Here is a 20,442-nt window from a genome sequence, read left to right on the forward strand (position 1 = left end):
GCCAGGGCACACAGGAGAAGCGCCCATTTGCTTCTCCACCCCTCCGCCACGCTTTCCCCTCTGTCTCTCTCTTCCCCTCCTGCAGCCAAGGCTCCATTGGAGCAAAGATGGCCCAGGCGCTGGGGATGGCTCTGTGGCCTCTGCCTCAGGCGCTAGAGTGGCTCTGGTCACAACATGGCGACGCCCAGGATGGGCAGAGCATCGCCCCCTGGTGGGCAGAGCGTCGCCCCATGGTGGGCGTGCCGGGTGGATCCCAGTCGGGCACATGCGGGAGTCTGACTGTCTCTCCCTGTTTCCAGCTTCAGAAAACTGAAAAAAAATAAATAAATAAAAATAAAATAAAATAAAATTGAAGGAGAAATAAAAAGCTTTCCAGACAAAAAAAAATCAAGGAATTCACTATAACCAAACCAAGGCTGCAAGAAATGCTAACGGGCCTGTTGTAAACAGACCAAAGGAGAAAAAGAATATAGTAAAAGAGGAATATAGTCTTAAAGAATAAAATGGCAATAAACAATTACATATCAATAATAACCTTAAATGTAAATGGATTAAATGATCCGATCAAAAGACATAGGGTAGCTGCGTGGATAAGAAAACAGGACCCATACATATGCTGTCTACAAGAGACACACCTTAAAAAATAAGATGCACACAGACTGAAGATAAAAGGATGGAAAAAAATATTTCACGCAAATGGAAATGAAAAGAAAGCTGAGGTAGCAATACTTACATCAGACAAAATGGACTTTAAAACAAAGACTATAGTTAGAGATAAAGAAGGTCACTACATAATGATAAAGGGAGCAATCCAACAGGAAAATATAACCGTTATAAATATCTACGCACCTAACATAGGAGCACCTAAATATATAAAGCAGACTTTGATGGATTTAAAGGTGAGATCAACAGAAATACTATAATAGCAGGGGATTTCAATACCCTACTAACATCACTAGATAGACCCTGAAGAAAGAAAATTAAAGAAACAGGAGACTTAAAGGACATACTAGATCAACTCAATTTAATAGATATCTTCAGAACCTTTCACCCTAAAACAGCAGAATATACATTCTTTTCAAGTGCTCATGGTACATTCTCTAGAATAGACCACATGTTAGGGCACAAAAGCAGTCTCAACAAATTTAAGAAAATCAAAATCATATCAAGCACTTTCTCTGATCACAATGGCATAAAACTAGAAATCAACCACAACAGAAAAACTGAAAAATACTCAAACACTTGGAAACTAAATAGCACGTTATTAAATAACAAACGGGTAAACAATGAGATCAAAGAAGAAATTACAAAATTCCTAGAAACGAACGATAATGAGCATACATCAACTCAAAATTTATGGTACACAGCAAAAGCAGTCCTGAGAGGGAAGTTTATAGCATTATGGGCATACCTCAAGAAGCTAGAAAAGGCTCAAATAAACAACTTGACCCTACATCTAACAGAACTAGAAAAAGAACAGCAAGTAAAGCCCAGAGCTGGTAGAAGGAAGGAAATAATAAAGATCAGAGTAGAAATAAATGACATAGAGGCTAAAGAAACAATACAGAGGATCAATGAAACCAGGAGCTGGTTCTTTGAAAAGGTAAACAAGATCGATGAACCTTTAACCAGACTCACCAAGAAAAAAAGAGAGAGGACTCAAATAAATAAAATTAGAAACGAGAGTGGAGAAATTACAACTGACACAACAGAAATACAAAATATTGTAAGAAAATAGTATGAAGAACTGTACGCCAAAAAACTAGACAACCTAGATGAAATGGACAAATTCCTTGAAACATAATCTTCCAAAAATTAATCTGGAAGAATCAGAAAACCTAAACAGAACAATTACAACAAATGAGATCGAAACATTTATCAAAAAACTCCCAAGGCCCTGGCCGGTTGGCTCAGTGGTAGAGCGTCGGCCTGGCGTGCAGAAGTCCCGGGTTCGATTCCCAGCCAGGGCACACAGGAGAAGTGCCCATCTGCTTCTCCACCCCTCCCCCTCTCCTTCCTCTCTGTCCCTCTCTTCCCCTCCCGCAGCCGAGGCTCCACTGGAGCAAAGATGGCCCGGGCGCTGGGGATGGTTCTTCGGCCTCTGCCCGAGGCGCTGGAGTGGCTGTGGTCGCAACAGAGCGTCGCCCCGAAGGGGCAGAGCATCGCCCCCTGGTGGGCAGAGTGTCGCCCCCTGGTGGGCGTGCCAGGTGGATCCCGGTCGGGCGCATACGGGAGTCTGTCTGACTGTCTCTCCCCGTTTCTCGCTTCAGAAAAATACAGGGAAAAAAAAAAAAAAAACTCCCAAAAAAGAAAAGTCCTGGGCCTGATGGCTTCACAACTGAATTCTACCAAATATTCAAAGAAGAACTAACTCCTATCCTTCTCAAGCCATTTCAAAAAATTCAAGAGGAAGGAAGACTTCCAGGCTCCTTTTATGAGGTGAGCATAATTCTGATCCCAAAACCAGGCAAAGACAACACAAAGAAAGAAAATTATAGGCCAATATCCCTGATGAATTTAGATGCTAAAATACTCAACAAAATATTAGCAAACCAGATCCAGCAATGTATGGAAAAAAATCATACATATGATCAAGTGGGATTTATTCTTGGGAGGCAAGGCTGGTATAATATTCGCAAATCAATATGATTCATCACATAAACAAAAGGAAGGAGAAAAACCACATGATAATTTCAATAGATGCAGAAAAAGGATTTGATAAAATCCAGCACCCATTCATGATCAAAACTCTCAGCAAAGTGGGAAACAGGGAACATACCTCAACATGATAAAGATTATCTATGACAACCTATGTATCTATGTGGGTACAGCTAACATCATACTCAATGGGCAAAAATTAAAAGCAATCCCCTTAAGATCAGGAACAAGTCAGAGGTGCCCCCATTCACCACTCTTATTCAACATAGTTCTGGAAGTCCTAGGCACAGCAATCAGACAAGAAAAAGAAATAAAAGGCATCCAAATTGGAAAAGAAGTAAAACTATCATTATTTGCAGATGATATGATACTGTACTTAGAAAACCCTAAAGTCGCAGTAAAAAAACTACTAGACCTGATAAATGAATTCAGCAAGGTGGCAGGATATAAAATCAGTGCTCAGAAATCAGAGGCACTTTTATACACTAACGATGAGCTGTCAGAAAGAGAAATTAAGGAATCAATCCCCTTTACCATTGCAACCAAAAAAATAAAGTACCTAGGAATAAATTTAACCAGGGAGATTAAAGACTTGTACTCGAAAAATTATAAAACCTTGATAAAAGAAATCAGGGAAGATACAAACAAATGGAAGCATATACCGTGCTCATGGTTAGAAAGAATAAACATCAAAATGTCTATATTACCCAAAGCAATTTATAAATTCAATGCAATACCAATTAAAATACCAATGACTTACTTCAAAGATATAGAACACATATTCCAAAAATTTATATGGAACCAAAAGAGAATACGAATAACCTCAGCAATCTTGAAAAGGAAGAATAAAGTGGAAGGTATCACACTTCCGGATATCAAGTTATATTATAAGGCCACTGTACTCAAAACAGCCTGGTACTGGCATAAGAACAGGCATATAGATCAATGGAACAGAACTGAGAACCCAGAAATAAACCCACACTTTTATGGACAACTGATATTTGACAAAGGAGGTAAGAGCATACATTGGAGTAAAGACAGCCCCTTCAACAAATGGTATTGAGAAAATGGACAGCTACCTGCAAAAAAATGAAACTAGACCACCAACTTACACCATTCACAAAAATAAACTCAAAATGGATAAAAGACTTAAATGTAAGCTGTAAAACCATAAGCATCTTAGAAGAAAACATAGGCAGTAAGCTCTCTAACATCTCTCGCAGCAATATATTTGCCGATTTGTCTCCACACGCAAGTGAAATAAAAGACAGGATAAACAAATGGGACTTTATCAAACTAAAAAGCTTCTGCACAGCTAAAGACAATAAGAACAGAATAAAAAGACAAACTACACAATGGGAGAATATATTTGACAATGCGTCTGATAAGGGGTTAATAACCAAAATTTATAAATAAGTTGTAAAACTTAATACCAGGAAGACAAACAACTCAATCCAAAAATGGGCAAAAGAAATGAATAGACACTTCTCCAAAGAGGACATACAGATGGCCAATAGGCATATGAAAAAATGCTCAACATCACTAATCATTAGAGAAATGCAAATTAAAACCACAATGAGATATCTCACACCAGTCAGAATGGCGCTCATCAACAAAACAACAGAGAATAAGTACTGGCAATCATGTGGAGAAAAGGGAACCCTCCTGCACTGCTGGTGGGAATGCAGACTGGTGCAGCCACTGTGGAAAACAGTATGGAGATTCCTCAAGAAATTAAAAATCGATTTGCCTTTTGACCCAGCTATACCACTGTTAGGAATGTACCCCAAGAACACCATAGCACTGTTTGAAAAGAAGAAATGCACCCCCATGTTTATGGCAGCATTGTTCACAATAGCAAAGATCGGGAAGCAGCCCAAGTGTCCGTCAGTGGACGAGTGGATTAAAAAGCTTTGGTACATATATACTATGGAATACTACTCAGCCATAAGAAATGATGACATCGGATCATTTACAACAACATGGATGGACCTTGATAACATTATACTGAGCGAAATAAGTAAATCAGAAAAAACTAAGAACTATATGATTCCATACATAGGTGGGACATAAAAATGAGACTCAGAGACATGGAAAAGAGTGTGGGGGTTACGGGGGGGGGGGAGGAGAGGGAGGGGGTTGGGGGAGGGGAGGGGCACAAAGAAAACCAGTTAGAAGGTGACGGAAGACAATTGGACTTTGGGTGATGGGAATGCAGCATAATCAAATGTCAAAATAACCTAGAGATGTTTTCTCTGAACATATGTACCCTGATTTATCAATGCCACCCCATTAATATTAAAAAAAAAAATCAAATGCTTTTTTTATCACTTCATATGCATTTTGAAATATCCCCTAATTTTTGTGAGCAGTATATAAGAGTACTATATCTAAGTCAGTGACAATGGAGTTGAAAAAGAAAGATATGGAAGACATTTTGAGGCAAAATCAGCAAAACTTGGTAACTAATTAAATGTAAGAAAATTGGACAAAGAAAGTTTTCAAACACTACTACCAACAAATTTAGATTATGACCAGCTGCATGAGATATACCAAATCATAGATCTGCACTCCAAAGTTATTCAGTTTTTCCCATTTAATATGCTCCCAACTCCTGGAAGTGTCATGAATCTGAAGGCACAGAGTAACCTGAATGTTTTGGATAGGAAAAGCCATAAATAAATATAATCTGTATTCTCCACAATATCTGGAAAGCAAAATATCCAATAAATATGGAGCCTTTTTTGGCTGAGCAGAACTATGGTAATTAAATCATCTAAGACTTTTCCTAATAAATACATTCAAAGTAAGTGGCCAACAAGTTGTTACGTAGATGGAGACTTTAGAATGACGTGGAAAAGGCTTTAAATTTGAGCTGTATTATTTAAAAATAATGTGATCTCCCTAAGTACGCCAGTTTTCTCATCCTCACAATAGAAATAATATAAATATTAATCTCTGCTGCTGAAAAAAGACTTTCATAAGAACATTACAGTCAAATTAATTTATATGCAATCAAGTATGCTTTTCTTATCTTTCCACTGGCATGACAACGCTAATGCAAACACTTGACATCTTCATGCCTGAGTTTTCTCTTTTACTACTTTCCTGCATAAATCCTCCAGTCCAAAAAAAGCTCACTTAATTTCTGTCACACGAACACTCCCTATCAACTTTAAACTTAGCTGATGACATCTCTCTTGCCACCTTTTCCACTTCAATTCTACTCATTTTTCAAGGCTCTACCTAAGTTCTTACACTTCTCTCAGGATTCTCTTTTGACCATCCACATTAACAATGATCTCTCCTCTTCTGAATTCCTATAGTACTTTTCTGCACTCCTCAGTTAATAAATACTGCAATGAGCTTTATATGTTTTAATCCAAACTATAATATCAGTAATGCAAGGCTCTAAACAAAATGCTACTTTGTATCATCTAAAGTACCTAACAAAGTACTCTGCATACAGTATACACACAATATTTCAAACTGTCTATATGTAGACTCTTTTGATAACTTGGTGACTGGTCAGGTAAGACACAAAACATTTAATTAAATATTTAATGAAAAAGACCCTTAATTTCTCCTCTCCTTCTACTATCTGACTTTTATGAAAGAGACAACAGTCACCAATATATGTGTTCACCTTGCCTGCAGGCAGACCTTAGCCTTTTCTTCCCATCGCTCAGAGACTGTAAGGAGCTCCTGTAGTTCAGCCATTGCTTTTTCCACAGCATGGTGGGGAGCCAACCCCACCCCAGAGTCTATCAATTTCTTCATGACATCCAAAGTGACTTGTTGTGGATCTGATAGAGTCAGTCTTACTTCATCCAACCATCGAGCCTGCTGTAGCTCTTGCTTTAGTCGGGCTAATTCAGGTAGCTCCACATAGAGACTAGAGCCTAGGTCTAGCAACATCTGGAGTTTAGAAGAATCTGGAGTTTCATCCAGCATGGCCTCTTGAGCACGTTCATGAAACTCTTCCACATCATCCAGCAGATTCTGAAAATGTCAAAAGAATAAAGATAAAAAATAAGTTTAAAAGATAAAAAATGAGTATGTAATACACATATTTGGTAGTCAACAGAACAGTTTTGATAGGCAAAATTATCAAATTCTAGACCTTCAAATAATCTCACCATCATAGAACCAAATAGAATAGTTAAGATAACAAATATGCTTCTCTAATTACTTATAAAGTCATACTTTTAAAACATTACTAATTAAAAAATATGTAATAACTTCTGACTTAGAGGCAGGCACGGTTCTCAGTACACAGCATTCAACAAAACATACAAAGTCCTTGTCTTCAAAGGACATACATTTCAATATAAGTGGCTAGTCACCGAATATATGAATAAAATGTTAAGAGTGTTTTTAAGTGCTATGGAAATAAAATAGAACATAATAAAGAATGAATGGAAGGGTGGCATATTACTTTGCAATGGTCGTCTGGAAGACAGATAAACAAAAACAAAAACAAGAAGGTAGACGGAACATTGTGAAAAGATGAAAAAAAGAACACTTCAGGCAAGACAAATAATAACTGCAAAAGGTCTTAAACAGAAATGTCTTGCTTCAAAGTGGACGATGGGGAGCAAAAGTGATGAAGAATAAGTGTAGTTGAATAAACAGAGGTCAGATTGCATAGTGTCTTATAGATTATGATTTGAATTTCTATCTAATGGCTTTGGGAAACTGCTAGAGGATTTTTTTTAACCATGGTAAAGTAATGTGATTTGATTTATATTTTAAATGCTCACTCTGGATACTAAGTGAAAAATAAACCATCAGGGACCAGAGTAGAAGGGAGATTAAGAGATTGTGCAGCCTGCCCAGGCGGTGGCGCAGTGGGTAGAGCGTCAGACTGGGATGCCAAGAACCCAGGTTCGAGACCCTGAGGTCGCCAGTTTGAGTGTGGGCTCATCTGGCTTGAGCGAAAGCTCACCAGCTTGGACTGGGGTCTCTGGCTCAAGCAACGGGTTACTCGGTCTGCTGAAGGCCCACGGTCAAGGCACATATGAGAAAGCAATCAATGAACAACTAAGGTGTTGCAAAGAACAACTAATGATTGACACTTCTCATCTCTCTCCATTCCTCTCTGTCCCTATCTTACCCCTCTCTCTGTCTCTGTAAAAAAAAAAAGAAAGAGAGAGAGATTGTGCAGTTACCTAAAGGACAGATGCTAGTGGTATAGAGTTTACTTTAAGCAATGGAGCTGATGTTAAATGGTTTACTTTGGGATACATTTAGGAGAAAACAGCAGCAATTGTTTAGAGATTGGATATGGGAAGTAAAGGAATCAAGTATTTTAATTCATTAAAAGGCTTTTAAGATGCCTTTTTAGTCTTCCAAAGGGAAATGTAGAGTATCCAACTGGATATTCAAGTCTGTATAAAAGAATGGCAGTTAGAGCTGGAATTTTGGGAATCAACAGGATATTAGGTAATATTTAATGTCACTGGACAAATAAGAAGATATAAGGACCAAGAGACACCTAATATACTCCACAATTAGAAGTCAAACCAAGGAGAAAACAATCAACAAAAAGAAGAAAGAAAAGGAATTGTGAATGAGCTAAGAAAACCAGAGAATACAGTTTCACAGATGTTGACAGAAGAAAATCTCTCAGGAAGCAAAGTATGTTCAACTATCAAAATGCTCTTACAATCATTTTTTTTGTTAAAACAAAAACAATTGATTTCACAAGTTGATAACCTTTATAAAAACCATTTTAGATACCCTACCCATAGGCAAATCACAAAAACAAACCACAGACTATCAAAAGATTTCAAATTATGCAGACTGATATACTACTATATTTGATATACACTAAAATATTTGATTTTACATATTCATTAAACCATCAGGGCCCTGGTAATGTCAGAGCTCTGTATTTTTAAAAGCTCATAAACTAATAATAACTCACTGATACATTCAGAGTTTTCTAACTGATTTCTTGCATTTCAATTATATCTAAGTTAAATGGGGCTTCTGACCTAAAATTAATATAAAAAAAAAATTCTAAATGAACCGTAACTCCAAAACTTTAAAGAGGGAATTACAGGCTATGAATGAAACCAAATTTTCTTATTACCTACAAAAAAACCTTAAATGGCAGCACTTGTGCGAGACAAGAAACAAACAGAACAAAAAAATTAGACTAAACACATTATTCTGTTTACCCAAATTTGTACCCCATACTATAAAGGATATTACTCAATTTAAGAATGTAATACTCTACCTTTACTTGTCGAGCTTGGCTGACGACACACGGAAGACTAAAAAGTTGTTGGACAAAGGCCTTCAGTTCTTCCACTGTCAGTTTGGTCCGAGTCCTCCCACTATCAGGGTTCTGCCTGATGTAAAATAATATTGAGACATAAGTAAGAAAACTTCATGGTCATTCTGATATCAAAGGGGCTTCTAATCTCTTTTTAACTCTCACCCAAGCAATCCCAGAATACTAGCATTTGATTAATTCTACTTGCAATGGTAACTGCTTCCAAATTAGGTTTTTAAACTCTGTAGTTAATGGTTCAAAGATTCAACTCTCCAAGTTATACTTCCTTCAATCTTATAAGTATTAAATATTTTATTTATTTACTTATTTATACTTTATTTTAAAGTGAGAGGAGGAAAGAGACTTCCACATGTGCCCTGTCTGGGGCCAATGCTTGAATCAGCCAAGCTATCCTCAGTACCTGAGGCTAACACTTGAACTAATCAAGCTGCTGGCTGCAAGAGAGGAAGAGAGAGAGGAGGAGAAGAAGGGGAAGAGAAGCAGATGGTCCCTTCTCATGTGTGCCCTGATGGGATTGAACCTAGAACGTCTGCATGCCAAGCCAACATTCTAGCCACTGAACAAACTGACCAGGGACAAGCATTAAATATTTTAAATGTTCAGTAAATTTCTCAAAGTAAAATATTAAGTTCACTGATAAAACAGAATCCTCTATCTCAAGAAGCTTAAGATGAGGAATAAGGACATTTAACCTGGCTTAGGAGACAATCAACCATCTGAAACTGATTCAAAATTTTGTTTCTATGTATTAAAAAAAAAAAAAAAAAAAGAGTCCCCCAAAAGTCCCTAAGCTTTGCTGATCAATGTCTCCAAGAAAAGTTTTCTAAAAAAAATGGTAGATAAAAAATGCACAATTAAACGTGAATTGCTATAGAAAAATCCGTTCAGATACAAGAAATCTGTTGGACTGAGTATGAAACAATACTACAGAAAAACGAATTACATTAAATCAAGGGTGCATTCTTCTGTGCTCCTTAATAACAGGTCCCCTGCATCCATCAAGGTTACTCTTTGCTGCCCCCTACCTTCAGCCTACAGTATGATATATTTATTTACAATATGCACAACTATTATGTATCAGGTATTGTTCTAAGCACAAGAAATACAGCAATGAAAAATAAATCCCTGGCATTCTAGTCTAACATACATTCATTCTAGTGGGCTTGGGAAAGAGAGGAAATAGACAATAAGTAACTGTATTAGGATACTATGAGGTGACAAAGCCAGAAGAAAACCAAAGCAGAAAAGAAAAATAAGAAGGTTGCCAGTTTATAAAGGGCAGTCAGAGAAGACCTCTACAAGAATGTGACATCTGACCTAACCAGGTGGTGACACAGTGGATAGAGCATCGGACTGGGATGCAGAGGACCCAGGTTTGAAACCTCAAGGTCGCCAGCTTGAGCATGGGATCACAGATGTGACCCCATGGTCACTGGCTTGAAGCCCAAGGTCACTGGTTTGAAACCTAAGGTCACTGGCTTGTGCAAGGGGTCACACTCACTCTGCTGTAGCCCTCTAGTGAAGGCACATGTGAGAAAGCAATCACTAAATAACTAAGGTGCCGCATGAAGAACTGATGCTTCTGATCTCTCTCCCTTTCTGTCTGTCTGTCTCTATCTGTCCCTCTCTCAGTATCTCTTGCAAAAAAATGAATGTGACATCTGAAAAACACTGGAAAGAAGTGAGGGGACAAGACACCTGGATATCAAGGAAAGAGAATTCCAAGTACAGTGAAGAACAGTGTGAAAGCAATAAGCAGAACACTTCACATGCATGTGAATGTTACAAGAGAATTGTAGAGTGAAACAAGAAAGAAAGGAAGTAAGCCCTGGTTGGCTCAGTGGCAGAGTATTGGCCCGGCATACGGATGTTCTGGGTTTGATTCCTGGCCAGGGCACACAAGAGAAGCGCCCATCTGCTTCTACACCTCTCTCCCTCTCCTTTCTATCTCTCTCTTCCCTTCCTGCAGCCAAGGCTCCATTGGAGTAAAGTTGACCTGGGTGCTGAGGATGGCTCCATGGCCTCTGCCTCAGGTGCTAGAATGGCTCCAGTTGCAACAGAGCAATGCCCCAGATGGGCAGAGGATCACCCCCTAGTGGGCTTGCTGGGAGGATCCCAGTCGGGCGCATGCTGGAGTCTGTCTGTCTCTCTGCCTCCCTGCTTCTCACTTCAGAAAAATACAAAAAAAAAAAAAAAAAAAAAGGGAAGGAAGGAAGGAAGTAGAAGATAAGATTAAGGCATTATTGGAGGAGGGAGGGACATGGACACAAGAGGTCAAAGATGATATAGGGCCTTAAAGGCAAGTTAAAATTTTGGCTTTTACTTTGGAAAAGAAAAATAAGGCCATTAAAGAATTCAACTCTTCATAGTCTTACCTGTGTTTCTGTTTTTTGCTCAGAAGCAGCTGAGCCACAGAAGCACAGGTCTCAGCTTCTTTTACAGCATCCCTGAGTTTTCTAAAGAGATCATTCTCGGGGTATTTCCTATCCTCAGCGTCTTCTAGCATTACTCGTAGTTCAATTAAATCTGTAAAAACAAATAAAAAGATATATACTATGGGCCCTGGCCGGTTGGCTCAGTGGTAGAGCGTCGGCCTGGCGTGCAGGAGTCCCGGGTTTGATTCCCGGCCAGGGCACACAGGAGAAGCTCCCATCTGCTTCTCTACCCCTCCCCCTCTCCTTCCTCTCTGTCTCTCTCTTCCCCTCCCACAGCGAGGCTCCATTAGAGCAAGGATGGCCCGGGCGCTGGGGATGGCTCCTTGGCCTCTGCCCCAGGCGCTAGAGTGGCTCTGGTCGCGACAGAACAACGTCGCCCCCTGGTGGGCGTGCCGGGTGGATCCCGGTCGGGCGTATGCGGGAGTCTGTCTGACTGTCTCTCCTCGTTTCCAGCTTCAGGAAAAAAAATAAAAATAAAAATAAATAATAAATAAATAAATAAATAAAAGATATATACTATGACCGCAGACATAAAAAGTCATTAAAAAATCCTCATTAACCTCTCAAGTGAGTCATCAACCTATTAGCAGAAACATACTACAGGTGAAAAATCTTCAGCAATGCAATAAAAGTTTATTCCTGCCTGACCTGTGGTGACACAGTGGATAAAGCGTTGACCTGGAACACTGAGGTCACCGGTTCAAAACCCTGGGCTTGCCTGGTCAAGGCATATATGGGAGTTGATGCTTCCTGCTCCTCCCCCCTTTCTCTCTCTCTCTCTCTCTCTCATTCTAACTCTCTCTCCTCTCTAAAATGAATAAATAAAAATTTTAAAAAATGTTAAAAAAAAAAAGTTTATTCCTAATTCTTACAGACAATTTATCTCAGGTAAGGTAATTTTTCTTTCTGAATAAGCATTTAATGTTAGTTAACTGCTAACAATGCCTCCCCAAAATATATATCTATTGCAAGTTAATTATCTATCCCATTTTATATAGACTTTTTCACTTAAAAAAAAAAAGATTCTCAAATAGAAAATTAAGACAATCAACTAACTCATTAGTCTCAAATCTCATATGAAGTCTAGAATTTTTGCTTAATGGAGGAAAGATACTTAAAACAAGGCCTCTTTCGAAGTGACAATTTCAGTGTATGCATACAAAAGGGAGAAAACACAACCTTTCTTGTGGTTGAAGTTGGCAGATAATGCTTCTGTAACGCGACTGACCCAAGTGTCATAGGACTGTGCCCTGACTTTCACACCATATAGCAGAGAAGGGAGGTCTTCTAATGGGTAGCGATATCTAAAAATAAAACAAAACGTATGTAAATAAAAACTTCAAAAACCAGAAACAACTGGAAAGTAAACTAAAATTTAAATACAGTCAGCTTAAGGAAAGAACAATGGACAAAGGAATGGGGTCTTGGTACATATAAAGAGAAAATTAAAGAAGCCCACAGAGTTTCAGCACAAGGAGAGATAAGGAACATGTGAAATCCCAACTGATAAACTAATTTCAGCTGCCAAGGTTAGGACTAACCTGAAAGGATTGGTCCTCAAGCAGGGAGGCAGGTAGAAAGGAGTTACCAGCCAAAAAAAAAGGGAAAGGAATTACAAAGAGCGGTATTAACACTTAGTTTAAAAATAAATAAATAAATAAATAAAAGGTAATGGAAGTTTTACAACATATTTCTGTATACCTCAGACATTTCTTCTGCATGGGGCAGGGGCACAGATCTGTTGGATGGTAGAGACACACAAGCCGCTCAGAATTGCAGGAACATGTGAGAGCAGAGAGAAAACATGTGGTTCTGCATGCGGAACACTGTCGCTCATCATCAGGAACAAGTTCAAACACTTCTTCTTCTGACATCAGGACACCCTGAGACATAATTTATGTTATTAGATCAAGTCTTTCTAGTCCTTCAAGCATCAAAGAACTTACTTGTTACATTTTTTTCTAAGGGGAAACCACTACTTTAAGATATAAACATGGGAGGTACAATGGTACTTTATCAAAATACTTTCTAGGCCCTGGCCAATGGCAGAGTGCATAGAGCATTGGCCCAGCATATAGATGTCCTGGGTTTGATTCCAGGTCAGGGCACACAAGAGAAGTGACTATCTGCTTCTCTCCTCCTCCTTCTTCCCTTTCTCTCTCTCTCTTCCCCTCCCATAGACAGTGGCTTGATTGGTTCGGGCAACAGCCCTGGGTGCTGAGGATAGCTCGGTTGGTGCAAGTGTGGCAGCCTCAGGTGCTAAAATTAGTCCTGTTGATTCAAGCACTGGCCTAAGATGGGGATTGCCGCATGGATCCCAGTCAGGGTGCATGCGGGAGTCTGTCTCACTATCACCCCCTCCTTTCACTTAAAAAAAACAACTTTCTAAAAATACTCATTAGTAATTATTTTTAAAAGGGCAAGACTAAACCTTGGTATCTAAGGATTCATACTTGACTGATAAAACTACTAAAAAATGCAAGAAAGTTATTACTACAAAGGTCAAAAGAGTTAGGGAAGTTATAATTGGGAGGTACTTTTGGTGTGGCTGAAAAAGTTCTAGTTCTTGACTAGAGTTGTGACGACAAAAAAGTTTACCATAGAATAATTCATAAAGCCATATATTTGTTTTATGTGGTTTTATCTTCTCTTTAAAACAAGAAAAAATAATCTTTTTTAATCCCCAGGGACAATACACCTTGAACCAGATACATTAGTAACTATAATCTGAATATAACACTAATATATACAAACATATGCAAGGATAAAAAAGTATAAAATTACTTAAACTATGCAAAACACAATATATCTACTTCAGCAATGTAAAAAAAAGCTAATTAGCATGCCAGTTTAAGAAAATAAGAACATTGGAAGGCATTCCATTTAATATACAAGGGCCCCCTTTATGATTTCTACTCACTTGAGCAAGGTACTTATAAACCTAATTACACTACGAGAGCTACCTTTTTTCACTTATGGTGGGAACCTAATCATGTATTCACTGCCACGTACAATCCAGTTTCTTCAATACATTTTGTTTTGATGTTATTTACTCTTACTATACTTTCATATCTTTCCATATTCTCATATTAGCATTTAATATTTTCTCTAAAAATTATTATGAAAAAATGATTCTAAAATTCATTGCAGGTATTTATTAGATTATAAGAATCTAAACAACTAGAGAACATCTGGCAAACAGGGGTTGCTAATGCATCAACCTACAAAGTCCTGACTGCTTCAAGAAATGTTACACTATTTCTTTTTTTTTTTTTTTTTTTTGTATTTTTCCGAAGCTGGAAACGGGGAGAGACAGTCGGACAGACTCCTCCATGCGCCCAACCGGGATCCACCTGGCACGCCCACCAGGGGGCGATGCTCTGCCCCTCCGGGGCGTCGCTCTGCCGCGACCAGAGCCACTCTAGCGCCTGGGGCAGAGGCCAAGGAGCCATCCTCAGCGCCCAGGCCATCTTTGCTCCAATGGAGCCTTGGCTGCGGGAGGGGAAGAGAGAGACAGAGAGGAAGGAGGGGGCGGGGGTGGAGAAGCAAATGGGCGCCTCTCCTATGTGCCCTGGCCGGGAATTGAACCCGGGTCCCCCGCACGCCAGGCCGACGCTCTACCGCTGAGCCAACCGGCCAGGGCTGTTACACTATTTCCAAAGTGTATTCCAAGAACCACCAGGTCCTAGAAGACATTCTGCAAAAAAATAAAGAAATAAATTTTTCTGGGGGAAATGCCATGTATTATATCCCTCCTAACTTAGTAACAATGAAAACAAGTATATTAATGGAACAGAGAAGTTTCATAGTAGAGAATCCCATTTATTTATTTATTTTTATTTTTTAGCAAGGTAGGGGAGAGATAGGCAGAGAAATGAGAAGCATCAGCTCATAGTTGCGGCACTTTAGTTGTTCACTGATTGCTTCTCATACATGCCTTGATTGGAGGAGGGGGCTCCAGCCAAGCCAGTGTCACCTTACTCAAACCAGTGACCTTGGGCTTCAAGCTAGCCACCTAGGAGATCAATCCAGAGACCATCGGGTCATGTCTATGATCCCATTTTCAAGCTGGCAAACCTGTGCTCAGGCTAATGAGCCTATGCTCAAACCGAATGAGCTCATGCTCTAGCTGGCAACCTCAGGGTTTCAAATCTGGGTCCTCAGTGCTCTACCCACTGTGCCACCACCTGGTCAGGCTCCATTTATTTTTTCTTTAACCCACCATTTCCCAAACTTTACCACAGAACAATTTTTCCTTACTCCTTCTGACATATCATATAGCTTATATTAATGAGAATGCACTTTAAAAAAACCATAAATTATCAGGAAGGAATAGAGAAAAAAAGCCAGAGATACAAACTAAAAGGTTATTTGAAATAACCTAGATGAGAAAATTAAGTAATGGAAAGAATGGTAGCAATAAAGAAAAAGAGGAGAGAGGGAAGAGCAATAAGAGACATTGCCAAAAGAAACAAACAAAAACCCTAAAAACTTAAAACCAGCTAACAGGTGACTATGACAAAGATAGATGAGTCATGATCTTAGCATTTATAGAGATTGACAATTAGAAAAGGAAAGTGGTTTATACGGGTGAGGAAGAGAGGACATTCTATTTTAGAAGCTGACGACAGAAATCAAAATATAAATGTACGATAATCACGTAGAGACACATTACAAATGGATGACTGGAATATCATCTCTTTTAAAATGACAATTCTTGTGTTTGCATAAAATAGAAGGAAACATCAAGAGGTGAGAAGTAAAACCACAAGATAATAGCTGAAAGAAACTTAAAATCCAAAGAATAGCTAAGAATTCCTTGAAAAGGATCAAAGGCTAACCTCTACAAACAATGGCAGTTAAGGAAGATGAGGAAAATAATAACTACAAGTGATTTTCAAGTGTTAGGAGAGGCTGAAGAAACAAAGCCAGGGGGCTGAGAGTTCCAAACAAGATAAATCCAAAGAGGCCCACACCAAGACACATCGTAATTAAAATGACAAAGGTTAAAGACAAAGAATCATAGAAGCTGCAAATGAAAGACACCTACAAGGGAGGACCCATAAAACTGTCAGCTGATTTCTCAATAGAAACACTTCAGGACAGAAGTGATTGGCATAAATATTCAAGTGACAAAAAGCAAGGACCTACAAACAAGACTATTGTACCCAGCAAGGCTTTTATGTTTAAAATTGAAGGTGAAATTAATAGCTTCCCAGACATGAAAACACTAAAGGGGTTTGTTACCACCAAACCAGTATTACAAGAAATGTTAAAAGTATTCCTTAAGAAGAAACAGAGGCACATAGTTATAAAGAATAAAATGGCAATAAATGCATACCTATCATAATCACTTTAAATGTAAACAGCTTAAATGCTCCAAACAAAAGACACAGATAAAAAAACAAGATCCATATTTATGCTGCCTAAAAGAGACCCACCTTAGAATTAAAGATACACACAGACCAGAAATAAGATGGAAAAGATATTTTACATAAATGGAAATAAAATAAAAAAAGCTGAGCCCTGGCCATTTGGCTCAGTGGATAAGAGCATCAGCCCAGCATGTGGACATCCGGGCTTTGATCCCCAGTCAGGGCACAGATGAGAAGTGACTACCTGTTTCTCTTACTTTTTTTTCCCCCTTCTCTCACTCTCTACCCCTCTCGCTGTCAGTGACTCCACTGGTTTGAGCACTGAGCACTAAGGATAGCTTGGTTGGTCTCAGTGACGGCTTCACGTGCTGAGGATAGCTCAGCCGATTTGAGCATCGGCCCCAGATGGGGGTAGCTAAGTGGTTCCCAGTCAGGGCACATGCAGGAGTCTATCTCTCCTCCTCTAATTAAAAAAAAAAAAAGTGGCTCTGGCCGGTTGGCTAAGTGGTAGAGCGTCGGCCTGGCGTGCAGGAGTCCCGAGTTTGATTCCCGGCCAGGGCACACAGGAGAAGCGCCCATCTGCTTCTCCACCCCTCCCCCTCTCCTTCCTCTCTGTCTCTCTCTTCCCCACCCGCAGCTGAGGATCCATTGGAGCAAAGTTGGCCCGGGTGCTGAGGATGGCTCCATGGCCTCTGCCTTAGGTGCTACAATGGCTCTGGTTGCAACAGAGCAACGCCCCAGATGGGCAAAGCATCGCCCCCTGGTGGGTATGCCTGGTGGATCCTGGTCAGGCGCATGCGGGAGTCTGTCTGACTGCCTCCCCGTTTCCAACTTCAGAAAAATACAAAAAAAAAAAAGTAAGTAGATTAGCATCTCCCTGTAAGGAATGTGAGTGAGGTAGGATGGGACAAGAAAGAAAGATCACAAAGGGGCATAAGGAAACTTCTAAAAGTGATTATGTTCTTTATCTGGGTATCAACAAAGATTTCATGGATATATACATAGTCAAACATAAAATTATACACTATAAAAATGTGTCATTTATTGTATGCCAATTACATCTCAACAAAGCTGTTTTAAAAATGGAAACAAAGCCCTGGCAGGATGGCTCGGTTGTTAGAGCATTGTCCCGAAGCACAGAGGTTGCTGGTTTGACCCCTGGTCAGGGTACATACAAGAGCAGACTCAGGTTCCTGTCTCTATCTCTCCCTTCCTCTCTCTCTCTAAAATCAATAAAATAAACATTAAAACCTAATAAACAAAAACAATATCTAAGAAGAAAAGGTAGGCTGTGTAAAACAGAAGGAAGGAAGCATATCAAACACCAGTGAGACTAACTATGAAAGGTAGGGTTAGGGAGAATGTGCCAAGATGAGGCTGCAGACAGATTTTCTCACATATTTCCCATTTCAATGTGATAAATGTTTACTTTATTTTAAGCATTCAAAATCCCAACCCTTGGTTATTCAGTTCTTTCTGCTCATCACATTACTTAGAAGGGAAAGGGAGACATGACAGATTAATTTACAAATTATATTTCTGGAAACTGACAGTTTGTAATCACCAGAAATACAACTTTCATTCAATCACAAAATTCAGAAAAGGATTTGAACTTCCTTGTTTAAAGAAATACTACTACATGTAAGAGATTTAAAAAAAATAAGTGTATACTTGCCTGACTGGTGGTGGCACAGTGGATAGAGTATCACCCTGGGATGATGCTAAAGTCCCAGTTTCAAAACACCAACGTTGCTTTCTTGAGCGCCGGCTCACCTGGCTTGAGTGCAGGGTCGCCGGCTTGAGCATGGGATCACTAACAGGATCCCATGGTCACTGGCTTGAAGCACAAAGTTGCTGGCTTGAGCAAGGGGTCACAGGAGTGGCTGCAACCCTATCCCCACCCCCAGTCAAGGCACATATGAGAAGAAATTAGTAAACAACTAAAGTAATGCAACTACAAATTGATGCTTCTCATCTGTCTCCCTTTCTCTCTCAAGAGAAAAAAAAGAAACCTTTCCAAATTAGTGATTTGTACGTTCAACTTCTAGAGAGATCAAAGATGAAATGAATTTTTGATAGGTTCAATTTTTTGTATCCCATAAGCAATATCAAATGTAAGAAACGTGCTCAGGCCTGACCTGTGGTGGCGCAGTGGATAAACATCGACCTGGAACTCTGAGGTCGCCGTTTCAAAACCCTGGGCTTACCTGGTCAAGGCACATATGGAAGTTGATGCTTCCTGCTCCTCCCCATTTCTCTCTCTCTCTTTCTCTAAAAATGAATAAATAAAATCTAAAAAACAAAAGAAAGAAATGTGCTCAGCACACTCACCATTTGAACAACAGACTCCCTTAACCGTGTCTCTTCTTCAGTCATCAGAGTCAATTCTTTGCACACCATGGCAGCCAGCCCCACATCTAAGCATTCTGGATCTGCTGCCATTTTGAAAATAAGTTCCTCATGTGAAAAGACACAATGGCGCCTTAGCCGTCGGTAATGACTGACACACTGACGTCCAACGGGCAACTGAAAACAGGACAAGATTCTCAAATTAAATTACTTGCTTATATGCCCATTTGCTTCTCCACTCCCCCCCCCCCTTCCTCTCTGTCTCTCTCTTCCCCTTCTGCAGCCAAGGCTCCATTGGAGCAAAGATGGCCTGGGCGCTGAGGATGGCTCTTTGGCCTCTGCCCCAGGCGCTAGAGTGGCTCTGGTCGCGACAGAGCGACCCCCCGGAGGGGCAGAGCATCACCCCCTGGTGGGCAGAGCTTCGCCCCTGGTGGGCATGCCGGGTGGATCCCGGTTGGGTGCATGCGGGAGTCTGTCTGACTGTCTCTCCCCATTTCCAGCTTCAGAAAAATACAAAAAAAAAAAAAATTACTTGCTTATAGCATTTTCCAAAACAGAACCACTATTTACCCTTCAGATCTTCTCTTTTATTATAAAGAAGACAGAATAACAAACTCCATTTGAACATAAGAGGTAACTATAAATAAAATTTTATGGCCTGTAGAAGTTCTCTTTTCATAGTTTTGAGGTGCTAAGCTTCCGGCATAAGTGCTGATTTTCTACTCACATGTACATCAAGAAGTATGAATTTCTTGATATATATATATATAAATGAGGTAGCAAATTCTCTTAGACCAGTCTAACACAAAACTACCATTATGAGAAAAAAATAAAAAGAAATTGAGGCTAAAAAGGGTTAAGTGGACATATTCATCTTTGAAGTTTCCACAAAACAAAGGAACACATATTTAAAAGTAAAAAAAAATTTTAATTTTAAAAAAAAGGAGGAAGGGAGATAGGGAAAGGAAGTATTACTTAAGCAATTTACATTGACTGACTTAATTTTTTAAATAACCACCAATGCAAAAATTCATTTAGATTTTTGCATCCAGGAATTCTTTTAAAAACAACTAGTCTAGTCCAGAGAATTCAGTATGAAATGAGAGTATGATTATATACTTTATTTTCCCTAAGTGAAATAAATTACTAAATAATCACTCTTCATAAATCAGCAGATACACTATGTAAGATGAATTCTAAAAATTTATTTAACCATCAAGCTTTCAACCAAATAATAATATTGCTAAATTATACACACACATACAATCTCTCTTAACTTCCTTCCTATACTCAAGTTGAAAATTTGGAGTGGCTAAAGTTT

The 20,442-nt window shown here is 39.3% G+C and overlaps 1 protein-coding gene across 1 annotated transcript in view; it reads right to left on the reverse strand.

Annotated features, from left to right (window-relative positions):
- KDM5A (lysine demethylase 5A) overlaps positions 1–20,442 on the reverse strand; it is a 101,679-nt gene that overhangs the window by 38,646 nt on the left and 42,591 nt on the right. The window contains exons 14-19 of the mRNA XM_066369551.1: positions 19,104–19,298; positions 13,099–13,280; positions 12,577–12,701; positions 11,338–11,488; positions 8,903–9,017; positions 6,305–6,660 (exon numbers count right to left, since the gene is read on the reverse strand). Coding sequence (XP_066225648.1) covers positions 6,305–6,660; positions 8,903–9,017; positions 11,338–11,488; positions 12,577–12,701; positions 13,099–13,280; positions 19,104–19,298 — 1,124 coding nt within the window. The remainder of the gene's footprint in view (positions 1–6,304; positions 6,661–8,902; positions 9,018–11,337; positions 11,489–12,576; positions 12,702–13,098; positions 13,281–19,103; positions 19,299–20,442) is intronic.

The sequence above is a fragment of the Saccopteryx leptura genome, chromosome 2, assembly GCF_036850995.1.
Source record: "Saccopteryx leptura isolate mSacLep1 chromosome 2, mSacLep1_pri_phased_curated, whole genome shotgun sequence".
In the NCBI taxonomy this organism is placed as follows: domain Eukaryota; kingdom Metazoa; phylum Chordata; class Mammalia; order Chiroptera; family Emballonuridae; genus Saccopteryx; species Saccopteryx leptura.